Source organism: Melanerpes formicivorus, unplaced genomic scaffold (assembly GCF_026170545.1).
Source record: "Melanerpes formicivorus ecotype bairdi unplaced genomic scaffold, bMelFor1.0.p_v2 SCAF_1, whole genome shotgun sequence".
Lineage (NCBI taxonomy): Eukaryota > Metazoa > Chordata > Aves > Piciformes > Picidae > Melanerpes > Melanerpes formicivorus.
In genome coordinates this window covers 30,150,306-30,163,235 of record NW_027142353.1, presented here as the reverse complement: position 1 = coordinate 30,163,235, position 12,930 = coordinate 30,150,306, and the positions used below count along the sequence as shown (strand labels likewise).

Sequence of the window (12,930 nt, the reverse complement as noted above, 5' to 3'; positions counted from 1 at the left end):
GCTAATTGCAAATATCTGTATAACATTGTAAATACTGTACATTTTGTACATATTCATTGCATTCCATTGTAGAGTGTAGACTTTGCTTGCAAATAGTTTAATTTGCTTCTAACTGAGTTGGTCTGGCAAAGTTAATACTGGGGGGAAACTTCAGCCCACCACATTACAAAAAACAAGTGGCACCCAACGTGGGGCAATTGCTTGATTGATTAATTCCTGCACAGATTAAGAAAGCAAAATGAAGCTGTTTTGGGTTTTGTGGCATTTGATATATTCTGCTCTAATGGTCATTCTGTATAGGCGGTGCATGGCTCTGATGTTAAATAAGATGGGAAGATATTTGGCATATAAACTGTTCCTTTGGTTCAAATACAAGCTGAAAATGCTGTATGACCGATGCTTGGGATTTCTTTGGCTTAAAAGATATGACAATGTGACTGTAACTGTTCCTGCAGAGATATATGAATTCAGCATTCCTGTTCCTGAGAGTTATGTAAAATAAAAAACCTATGAGTGCAGCAGTACCAGGCATGATGGAACTCCAGTATGAGCTGGAATCCAAAGAGGACAAATGGCATGGTACCATAGACACTGCTAATTCTTTCTTCTTCATTCCCATAGCAGAGGAATGCAGGCCTTAGTTTGCCTTCACCTGGAGAGGAGTCCAGTACACATTTAAGAGATTGCCTCAAGGCTGGGTTCACAGTTCAAGCATGTGCCATGATGCTCTGGAGAAAGGTGGTGCTCCAGAACACATCCAGTTCATCGACAATATCATCGTCTGGGGTAAAACTGCTGAAGAAAGGTAACAAAATCATTGACATTCTCTTGAAAGCAGGTTTCGCCATTAAGTGAGACAAGGTGAAAGGACCTGCCAGAGAGATCCAGTTTCTGGGAGTGCAGTGGCAGGACAGTTGCCATCACATTCCAGTGGATGTGGTAAACAGAGTCTCTACCATGGCAAATCCCATGAACAAGAATAAAACTCTACGTTTCTTGAGGACAGTGGGATTTCGGAGACTGCACATTCCTGGATACAGTCAGATTGTGAAACATCTGTATGATGTGACTCGAAAGAGTTTCCAGTGGGGTCCTGAGCAACAAGCAGCCTTTGATCAGATAAAACAAGAAGCAGTCCAAGCAATGGGTCTGGGACCTGTATGAATTGGTCCAGTCAGTAAGAATATTTTGTACATGGCTGCAAGTGAAAATGGTCCAACCTGGTGCTTATGGCATAGAGCTCCAGGTGAGACACATGGATGTCCTCTTGGTCTCTGGAGTCGAGGTTAAAGAGGCTCAGAGGTAAATTATACTCTATCAGAGAAAGAGATTCTAGCTGCCTGTGAAGGAGTAAAAGCTACATCTGAAGTAATTGGAACTGAATCACAGCTCCTTCTAACTCCTAGATTGTCACTTTGGAACTGGATGTTCAAAGGTAAAAGTTTCACACCACATCATGCCACAGATGCCACCTGGTCTAAGTGGATGGCTCTGATAACACAGACCGCTTGAATGGGAAATCTTGAAAGACCTGGTCTGGTGGAGGTGATCACAAGCTGGCCTGAAGGCACTAGCTGTACTAAACCTCCAGAAGAGCGAGTAACTCATGCTGAGGAAGCTCCTCCTTACAATGACCTTTCTGATGATGAAAAGAAATACGCTTTGTTCACGGATGGTTCCTCTTGTCTTGTTGGAAACAAGCGAAGGTGGAAGTCTGCAGTGTGGAGTCCAACACGCCGAGTTGCAGAGGCGAAGGATGGAGAAGGAGAATCCAGTCAGTTCACAGAGGTAAAAGCTGTCCAGCTAGCTCTCGACGTAGCTGAACGTGAGAGATGGCCAAAGCTTTATCTCTACACCGACTCATGGATGGTAGCCAATGCTCTGTGGGGTTGGCTAAAGAACTGGAAGAAGAGTGGTTGGCAGAGAAAAGGAAAACCCATTTGGGCAGCCGACCTGTGGCAGGACATTGCTGACCGAATCGAGAGAATTCCAGTGAAAGTGAGACACACTGATGCTCACATTCCTAAAAGCAAAGCTACTGAGGAACAGCAACACAACCATCAGGCAGATCTAGCGGCAAGAGTTTCTCAAGTAGACACAGACTGCGATCTTGACTGGAAATGCCGAGGTGAGATGTTCTTAGCTCTGTGGGCTCATGATTCGTCAGGACATCAAGGCACAGATGCAACCTACCAGTGGGCTTGTGACAGATCCATAGACATTTCCATGCATGCTATCACACAAGTCATCCATGACTGTGACATTTGGGCTGCTATTAAGCAGGCAAAGTGAATTAAGCCCTTGTGGTATGGTGACCGATGGTCCAAGTACAAGTATGGTGAAGCTTGGCAGATTGACTACATCACTCACGGGTGCTGAGAGAACTGGCAGATGAGGTTGCTAAACCCCTCTCTATTATATTTCAAAAGTCCTGGCAGTCTGGGGAAGTCCCCACAGACTGGAAAAGGGGAAACATTGCCCCCATCTTCAAAAAGGGCAAGAAGGAGGAACCAGGGAACTACAGGCCAGTCAGTCTCACCTCTGTGCCTGGAAAGATCATGGAACAGATCCTCCTGGAGTCACTACTTGCTCAAAAGAATAGTGAAGAGGTGATTGGGAACAGTCAGCATGGCTTTGCCAAGGGCAAATCCTGCCTGACCAACCTGGTGGCCTTCTATAAGCAGGTGACAAAATTAATAGATGAGGGGCGAGCAACTGATGTCGTTTACCTGGACCTGAGCAAAGCCTTCGACACTGTCCCGCACCACATCCTGGTCTCCAAACTGGTGACACATGGGTGTGATGGGTGGACCACTAGATGGATAAGGAACTGGCTTGATGGCCGCACCCAAAGAGTGGCTGTCAATGGCTCCATGTCCCAGTGGAGGCCAGTGACAAGTGGAGTCCCTCAGGGATCAGTCCTGGGACCTATCTTATTCAACATCTTTGTGGGGGACATGGACAGTGGCATTGAGTGCACCCTCAGCAAGTTTGCTGATGACACCAAGCTGTGTGGTGCAGCAGACACGCTGGAGGGAAGGGAGGCCATCCAGAGGGACCTTGACAGGCTGGAGAGGTGGGCACAGGCCAACCTCATGAAGTTCAATAAGAGCAAGTGCAGGGTCCTGCATCTGGGTCGAGGCAATCCCAGGCACAAATACAGGCTAGGCAGTGACTGGCTGGAGGATAGCCCTGAGGAGAGAGACTTGGGGGTGCTGGTGGACAAAAAGCTCAACATGAGCTCTCAGTGTGCACTTGCAGCCCGCAAAGCCAATCAGATCCTGGGCTGCATCAGGAGAAGTGTGGCTAGCAGGTCGAGGGAGGTGATCCTCCCCCTCTACTCAGCCCTGGTGAGACCCCACCTGGAGTACTGTGTCCAGTTCTGGAGCCCCTATTACAAGAGGGATGTGGAGGTGCTGGAACGTGTCCAGAGAAGGGCCACGAGGATGATCAGAGGGCTGGAGCACCTCTCCTATGAGGACAGACTGAAGGAGTTGGGGCTGTACAGTCTGCAGAAGAGAAGGCTCCGAGGTGACCTAATTGTCGCCTTCCAGTATCTGAAGGGGGCCTACAGGAAGGCTGGGGAAGGACTTCTCAGGATATCAGGTAGTGATAGGACTAGGGGGAATGGAATGAAGCTGGAGGTGGGGAGATTCAGGCTGGATGTGAGGAGGAGGTTCTTCACCATGAGAGTGGTGAAGCCCTGGAATGGGCTGTCCAGGGAGGTGGTCGAGGCCCCGTCCCTGCGGGTGTTTAAGAGCAGGCTGGATGAGGCTCTGTCCAGCCTGATCTAGTGTGGGGTGTCCCTGCCCATGGCAGGGGGGTTGGAACTAGATGATCCTTGTGGTCCCTTCCAACCCTGAATGAAACTATGAAACTATGAAACTATGAAACTCTACCACGTTCTCATTCTGGTAAGCAGTATGTGCTTGCTATGGTAGAGGCAAACACCGGATGGTTGGAAACTTATCCAGTTCCACATTCAACTGCACGCAACACCCTTCTTGATCTGGAGAGACAAATCCTGTGGAGACACGGAACTCCAGAGAGGATTGAGTCCGACAACAGAACTCATTTCAAAAACAATCTTGTAAAGAACTGGGCCAAAGAGAACAGCATTGAGTGGATATTCCACATCCCCTACTATGCACTAGCTGCAGGGAAGATTGAACGCTACAATGGTTTGCTGAAGACCACTCTCAAAGCCATAGGGAGTGGATCTTTGAAAAACTGGGAGAAACATCTAGCACAAGCAACCTGGCTGGTAAATAGTAGAGGCTCAGTGAATTGAGCTGGACCTGCACACTCAGATTTTCTACGAAACGTAGATGATAGAGTTCCTGCTGTTAGAGAAAAGAATCTGTTGGGTAAAACTGTTTGGGTATTTTCTCCCTCAGGAGAGGCTAAACCTGTCCTGTTTCAGCTGAAGGTCCTGGTCACACTTATTGGGTAATGCAAGAGAATGGTGAAATTCAGTGTATTCCGCAAAGAAATCTAACTTTAGCTGAGAGAGTTCAAATTCAGAGTGTCGTACGGATACAACATTGTGCCAAAAAGAAGAATCCATGAGGAATCTATGGTGCACGAACCCTGAGAGTCCTTAGTCACCTGAGAGTTCCTTTACTGCCTCATTTGCAGAGAAACAAACTGTTTTCTGTTTTCTTGTTTCCTGGTTTTTGGACTTCTGAATCATCTACATCTGAGATAGCCAGAATGGACTATGAACTTTATTTACTCATTATTGTAGATACTGTTTTATATTAGATGGATAGTATTAGCAGCCAATGAAATTGTTTAAAAGGGGTGGATTGTGGTGGTTTTAGGCTACACCTTTAAAATTTAGTTACAGATTTTGAGCAGAGAAGTAGATACAAATAAATTACTATTGGGTGTAAAAAGTAAACAGAAGATCATTCTAAACAAGTTAATTGGATAAATATCTAGAATAAGATGAGTTGTACCATAGGAATTTTCTCTCTTCTCTTCTGATCGCTGGCTGTTTTTTCTTTGCTAGTGAGAGATTAATCTGCATCCTTCAGCTGGCCTTGGCTAAGTCAATCCCACTGCTTTTCTCTCTGCTCTCTTCTCTCTTGACCAGGGGGGTAGGGAGGGACACTGGAACAGCTTCCCTGGTCTCTGACCAGGGGAATTTTCTTGTTGTTTCCTAATTGCAAATATCTGTGTAATATTGTAAATACTGTATCTTTTGTACATATTCATTGCATTCCATTGTAGAGTGTAGATTTTGCTTGTAAATACAGTTTCATTTGCTTCTAACTGAGCTGGTCTGGCAAAGTTAATACTGGGGGGAAACTTCAACCCACCACAGAATCTTTCTATAAACTTGATTAGGTGGTATCACTTTGTTCTCAAACAGTGACAGAGCAGTGGCACAACAAATATAAAAAAAACCCAAACCACTGCTCCATTTTAAGTGATGCACATGCAAGTTATTATACCTTTGTGTAACCCAATCTTTCTGTTTGTTTGGTTTTCCCCTCTGCACATTTGTTCAGCACCCTCTTGGGTTGAAGGGTAGATTATCACTAGAAGCATCATTACTGCTACCCGCTGTCCCTTCAGGCTCTTATTTGGAGTAAAAAACTGTACTTCCCTCATTCTGGATATGCACAATCTTTAGCCATGCTTGCCGTTCTCCCAGAACATGATATAAACAATCACATCTACAGAAACTACTGCAGAGGTTGGCTTCACCCAATCAAAAAATCCACTTAAACAGGGTGAATCTCCTGTGACTAGCTAAGCAGATCTTAGGACTACTTCAGACTTATGGTGCAGTGTCAATTCAGCTGCAATGCAGAAAAAAAAAAGCTACTTATGCTGGAAAAAACATTATTTACACACTGGATTGCAATGCAAAGTGTAAATGAAGTTTTACATTAAACAACAGGAAAATCACAGGCATACTGATACTTTAAATCTTGAATAAACACTGTCATACTACATTTGTGGCAGATCAAATAACATTCCAAAGCAGACTTTTAAAAGGTATTAAAGGACTATAAATATTTTGGGGAAGTCACAGAATCTAATAATGCTGTCTCAAGAAAAAGCTGTTAGCTCTTCCTACAGGTGGGAAATTGGTGTTTATTGATACCCTGCAAATGTCTTACCTGTGAGAAAGCTGGCAGGGCTATAACATTAATTCCCATACTGGTATTTGGTTCTTGGAGCTCTGGTATCTGTAAAACCACTGTTCCAACTGGTTGTGACAGAAGTGCTGTGTTACATCCATTAATGGGCTCTTTTTTGCTGTCTCCATAACTGTCTCCTTGCTGAATGGTGCATATTTGCTCTACTTGTTCTCGGAGATCAGGCGGCAGAGCTTCTAGCACAGATTTATCTAGCTACAAATATATAACATCTTTTAAGTTTTTCTGAGGAATACATAGTAAGAGTTAATGTCATTAAAAATTATTTTAGGCTAAAGTTAGTTCTACAATTCCTGATTAAAAAAAAGGGCACTTAAATCTGTGTATGGAAACATGCTTAGGAACCTGAGAGTTACACTCTGAGTCATATTATGCTCATATAAACACTGAACATTAAGCAGAGAACGTGTCTAACTTCTCTGATGGAAGTTTTTCTAAGGTTTATTTTATGTACTTAATATTTAGGCTCTACACTTTGCTTGGAAAAGGTAAAGGTATAGTTTTTTAATATTTCGTCCTTGGCATCTTTTCCATTCTACTTCACTCTGCAAAGTGAAGTGAGAAAGATACCAGAAAATTAAACTTCTTTCCGTCGTATATATATATATAAAAAATATTTTTTGAGTTAAATCTGTAAATAACTGCTTAAAAGACAAAAAAAAAAAAAAGGCAAAACAGTTTTGCATGAATAACAGTTTCTCACTGTGCATCATATCCTACTACTGCCTTTTTCTTTTTTCTAAAAAAGTGTAATGCAATTTTCTTGCTCTATCCAAACAACACAAACCACAATATATTGAAGATATTTTACATTCTGAAGTTTTACCTGGGAAGCAGATGGAACTTCAATACTCAAATTAAGCCTGGATTTCACACTGATAGGAGAATGCACACCATTCCATTTAAGAGCAGACTCAGTGTTGTTAACATTGGAATTGAGACCAGATGCGAGATGGGCACCACGAGATGGAAGAAAAGTGCAGGTTCTTGAATCAGAAGATATTTCAAAGTCCATAGCAGCCACAAATACTATACATATGAAAACAAAATACAGAATGATCATCTAAAAATACTCTGAACAATACAGTGAAGCTAATTTCTAGTTTTCTTTGCTAAATAGGTTATACAATATACAGTGTAATTGTAACACCTTCTGTGTTTAGAGTAATTTTGTTAACTTTTAAAAAGATTGGAATAAACCTATATGAAGTTTTATTTGCAGCATTTGCATTAGCAAAACCTTCTCTCAAAGGTATAATGTACTGTATATATAATGTATAATATAATAGTATATATACTGTATAATATAATGTATAATATACTATCCTGGTATAATACTGAACAAGAATTCCAAAAGGTAATCTATATAGATGATCTACACTGAAGCCTTTCAGAGCTGATCATTATCACATATGCAGAAGTAATAAGCTTACTGACCTTCCTTATGGTCTTCTTCTGAGCACTTTTTTGCTTTCTGAACATGAAAAAGATCAATAACTGAATGTGATCCACCAGGTAAGAGTCCAGACTGTACTGTCGAGTGAGCCGAAGTGGTTTTACTGATGGGAACTAACTGTTGTACCTGAATTCCAACCTAAATCCAACAGGAATACATTAATTTTATGAAATTTAAAATAAATAAATAAATTTGTAATTCTTTCATAATAGCATTGCCTTCTCTGAAATTGGCTGCCTGTTGTGGGTGGGGGAAGAGAATGAATAAAAGTGTATTGCAACACATATAAATAGCCACTAAAAACATCCCAAACAAATCCCAGGAAAGTACTGTGGTGAAAGTAGTCTTTATAAGGTGAAAGACATCCTCATTTTTCATTAACTCTAACATTTTCATTTAACTTTAATTTGGTAAATCAAGAGGGGTTCAAAAACATTCATCCGACTAAGAATACACTGGTACGCTGTTTGCTGCTCATCCTTCATAATTATTTAGAAAACCCTCAACATTTTAAAAAAAATGCATATAGGACTCATAAGCATGAAGGATTCAGTGCATGTATTTCCACCAGATGGTCTTCTATAATTACGTAGCAAGGACATTGTTTGTTAACAATTGTTGCAATTAATGGGACATTAAAAATTATTAGACTTTTATCTTTTTGCTTTGGAATATTTCTGGATTTGATTCTAGGACTTAAGCCTTTGGAATACTGTGCTGTACAACAACCTTGCCTTGGGACTTTTTGCCTTTCAGTACAAGCATTTGAATTAAGCTGTTACGTGAAGTCTAGGGGATGACTAAGTGGCTTCATCTGCCCAAGTGCAGGCATGAAGAACTAAGAATATCACTTAGGATCTTTTCTAGATACTGAGAGGAAAAGGACACTTTAAAGTATGACTCACCTCTTGTATAAACCAGGCAATATAGACATACAGACATACATGTAGACATACAGGTGTCTGATGCCATTTGAAAGGAATATCACTCACTGATGGACTTTGGATATACCTGTACTTTATTATACCATTTAGAAGTGAATGGCCCCTCCAGAACTCAACAGAGCAACCTGGTCAGAAGTAGTACACCATTATTTCTGCCCCTGCCTCCATTTACAGCTTGGTAAGCATGTTTTTTCAAAGGTAGACCTACAAACCATAATGTGATTGCATAGGTTAATTTATGTGAGCTTTGTATGATCTATATTTTTGCTTAAGTTTGGCTACCGTCTACACCAGAGAACTGAAAATATATGAAGATAACAAAGAAAACTGAGTAAGTGAAAAAATTTCAGCTTTCCCATTGACTCACCCCTCGCATATCTGATATGTTCAGTTTCATTGTGTGAAACATGTTTAGAGTTTCCTTCCCAATTACTTTTGCACTATCGGTTGCGTGGTCTAGAGTCACACTCCTACAAAGAGTAAGAAATCATGGTTAAAAAGGCTTCACAAACCGTAAGGAGAAGAACAATTTTTATTCCAGAGAGGACCTCAAAGACAGACAGATAAATTCTTGGCGTACAGAAACTGAACACTCTTTTTTTGTTCTATGGTTTCTATGGTTCTATGGTTCTACAGAGAAAAAAAAAAGGGCAGATTGCTTACTAATTGAATGTTCTCAGTGTGCAGTCCTGCTATTACATTGTAAAAGACTGTATATATTTAGATATATGCTATCTACTGAAGCCAAACAAAGTGTTTCACTTTGCTCATAGAAATGTACTCAGGCACTGTCCTTCACTCACGCTTGGTTCATGAAGAGTTCTCAGTATTATTTCAGTTGCCAATTGTCAAATGTCAAAATCAAGACTTTCAGAAGAACTGAGGGAGATGCAGATACAGGCATATGCGTATGGATTACACATAACAAAGAACTTGGACTAATGGTAAAAAAATGTATTCCAAAGATGCCATGGGCAATCTTTTTCAGTAACTACCACAAAATTACCTGGTTATGAGTTTTAAGAAAAAGGAGATGAATATTACCACTAAGATGCAACTACACAACACATTAGGGAGAAATGCAAGATGGGAGTAAAGGTAAACATCATCCCAGAAAGATACTTTTCAAACGGCTATACTGTACTATCAGCAGTTGATATCAATGATGCAGTAAACTACTATTAATATCTTGGAATCTGAATTTGATTCTTAGCCTCTCTGTGAGTCTGAATCCTTTGCAGGACTAGGATTATTGTTCTAGGGAACCTTGACCAGTAGCATAAGAAAACATAGCAACACCTGTGAGGTGAGGGGGCAAGACACATAACTACAAAGAAAATTTTTAAGTAAGAAACTTTTTGTGCCAGTAGACAATCCCAACATGTTGGAACTATGCTATACATAAGGAAAGCACTCTTGAAGGAACACCACCCTAAAAATCTCATCCATTTGCCTGAAGCATCTTTCAGAGTTTATCCTGCTGCTGCCAAACAGTCCTCTACTGGACTAAACAGAAATGCACTAAACAAAGGCAGTAATACAGCACCTGTATCATCAAACAGCAACTTGGATTGACCAGAGTTACCAAGTTCATTAGTAAAGCTAGAAGAAAAGCAGAGACACTGCCAAATGAGATCCTGGTGTCAGAAGTGCTTCAGTTATATGAGAAAAACTTAGCAGCTTTGGGTGCCCCTTCATCTTACCTTAATTAAGACTTCATATTACATAAGTTTCTGGACACATGTACATTAGCATGCCTGAATAAAGAAATGAGGCTTAACGCACTGTCCTGTTCATGAGAAAGCAGTCTGGCACTAGTTCTGATGAAGAAATAAAACTCTCTCAACACACTTCCAACCCTAAAAAGTGTTCTTAGGCTGCTTAGAGTAAATCTTCATCTCAGAGAATTCAGGATACCCAGAAGATAAAAATATAGGCTTCTTTATTTATCAATCCCACAAGATGATGAATTTCTGATAGTGAAAGGCGAATTATGTAGTTTCAGTCACAAGCTCACAAGTATGAGAGAGACCCCTATGCATGCACATCCTACTGTTGAGCATTAACTCACCGAAAGAACACCCCCACCTCCTCCACTGTCAGGAGCTATAAGCAAATGACCCTTCCATTCAGAAGGCATTAATCTGTTACAGCACTCTGAAATGGAGGGAAAAGTAGAACTAAAAGATGCCAAAGGCACCCTCACACAAACGCCAAGATCATCCCATTACCTAAGGAACAATTGCTTTGATACATAAGTGTCTGCCCAAAGAATAAAGATGAACTTAGAAGGTTCTGAGACAATCTTGTATGAAATGGCTTGTAACTACATGACGCTCTATGCTTAGATTTCATTCTTCTGCTTTCAGTATCCAAGTATATAAATACATTTGTGAATCAAATATATCATAATCCAGCTGAAGAATGTGAAACAAAGGAGAATCAGAAAAAGTAACAGGTAGGAGTAACAGCATGGCTTGTGGAAGCTGAAGATCCTATTCCTTTGACAGTGATCTATCAGCTGACTGTCCAGGCAGAGCAACTGGGTTATACCATGTCACTAGGGATGACCACAGGTACCATCTCAATGAGATGAACAATGCTTCAGTGAAACCAGGTTGAAAGATTTCATTATGCTGGTGAAGAAAACAAAGGCACTTCTCATTAGCAACTTAACAACTATATGAAAAAATGTTAACTGTGAAGGTCAAGAGACATGAACAAGCTGCTGTCTTGGAACAGCTGAAAAATGGGGAACAGCCCATGACCTTGAGATTTTGAGATTCAACTTTCTTAGTTCTACTCTGAATCTACAACGTCTTTTTCTCTTGTAGGACAAAAAGTATTCTCTGAAGATTTATTGCTTAAACAACAGGACAGACAGATTCGACATAGAGAAACTTGTCTGTACTAAGATGAGACAACTGCAGTCCACGGTGTCAGACGCCAGCTCCAGTTTTCATAACTCGAAGTGGCATGCCAGTTTTCTGCAGCAAGTAGTTCTGCAAATACTGTCCTAGTTCTCATGCACTCTAAACTTGAAGGAGAACAGGACTATCAGACATCCTTCTTGACAAGTACAAAGGCAATTTTCTTTGAGGACAGACAGGACTGACTCTGACTGTCACAATCAGCATGTGACCAACAACTTATCAAGGAACAACAGAAAGCCCCTCAAGAAAAATCTCAGGGTGAGGAAAAGGTTTGAAGCAGAGGAACATTTCAACTCAGCCAGGCACTAAAAGAAATAAAACTTCTGCTGCATGTGTCACACCACAGGATGTAAGTACGTCTCCTACAAATACCGCAAAAGTTCAAACAGCTCCAATATTAAGCAAGCTGGAGAAAGGTACACCAACAATGTGTATGTACATATGTATTACTGTTCGAAGACAAAATGCTTAAAATCACAATGCTAGCTAACTTTATTAGCTAGTATTTAGTAAGACAGCTTACAAATTAAAAGCAATCTTAAACTACAGATTACTGAAGTAAAAATGTAAGGAAAAGAGACGTACCTTCATACCAAGAGAAATAGACAGTCATTACAATTTAATGAAAATATTTAAATAGCATCCACAGACACACAACAGTACATTCTCTGAAGAAAGCAATTTCAAACCACAAAGAATACACTTGTAGAGTCAGATTCCTTCTTTCAGATTCCTGCTTTCTCTGAAAAACCATGAACTGTTTTTTCTATACACAGAAACTTTTCTGATGCATTGTCTTTTTTCCTAAATTCTCAGTTTGAAGAAATTCAAAAGAAAAAAATTACTGTTAAAATTATTTTTCTTCTGATTCAGACACTTTAGTCTCTTCCTTCTTTTTGCCCTTTTTTTAATCGCTAAGGGATTTACATTCCACATTGATGATGAAAAGACGACATATGTAAATCCCAAACATTAAGAACTTTTGATAATATTCTATTTCTGATTTTGGTGCAGGTTTGATACATAGACAGAGGTACCAAACGCCTTAAAAATCCTGTCCTGTCATCCTGCAAATTTTGGTGCTCAACATCCTGTAGAAGTGTGCTGATGCTTACTACCAACCATTTTTTCCCATGCATAGTTACCTGGCAATATTATCACAAATTCCATGACCTCCATATTTTGCAGGCTCCACTGGCGCCCCAGCCTTTCTGACCATAATTTTAAGGGTCAATCGTTTACCCTTCATACCGGCAGCTTCAAGTCTACGTTGGATTTCTTCTGAGAGGCTCAGAAGAAAAGCTTCTGCTTCCTTAGGCTGGAAGGGAAAAACAACAACATGTTCAGATAATTATCCATTTTCAAATATTGAAGATAAGGATTGATGCAATCCAGACTGTGCAAGCTGAAAACAGCAAGCTAGC

General features: G+C 40.6%; 1 protein-coding gene across 9 annotated transcripts in view; it reads right to left on the bottom strand.

Annotated features, from left to right (window-relative positions):
- REV1 (REV1 DNA directed polymerase) overlaps positions 1–12,930 on the bottom strand; it is a 59,666-nt gene that overhangs the window by 8,633 nt on the left and 38,103 nt on the right. For all 9 annotated transcript variants that reach the window (XM_068138583.1, XM_068138528.1, XM_068138537.1 and 6 more), the window contains 5 exons: positions 12,652–12,824; positions 8,941–9,043; positions 7,611–7,767; positions 7,000–7,202; positions 6,135–6,368 (listed from right to left, as the gene is read on the bottom strand). In XM_068138583.1, coding sequence (XP_067994684.1) covers positions 6,135–6,368; positions 7,000–7,202; positions 7,611–7,767; positions 8,941–9,043; positions 12,652–12,824 — 870 coding nt within the window. The remainder of the gene's footprint in view (positions 1–6,134; positions 6,369–6,999; positions 7,203–7,610; positions 7,768–8,940; positions 9,044–12,651; positions 12,825–12,930) is intronic.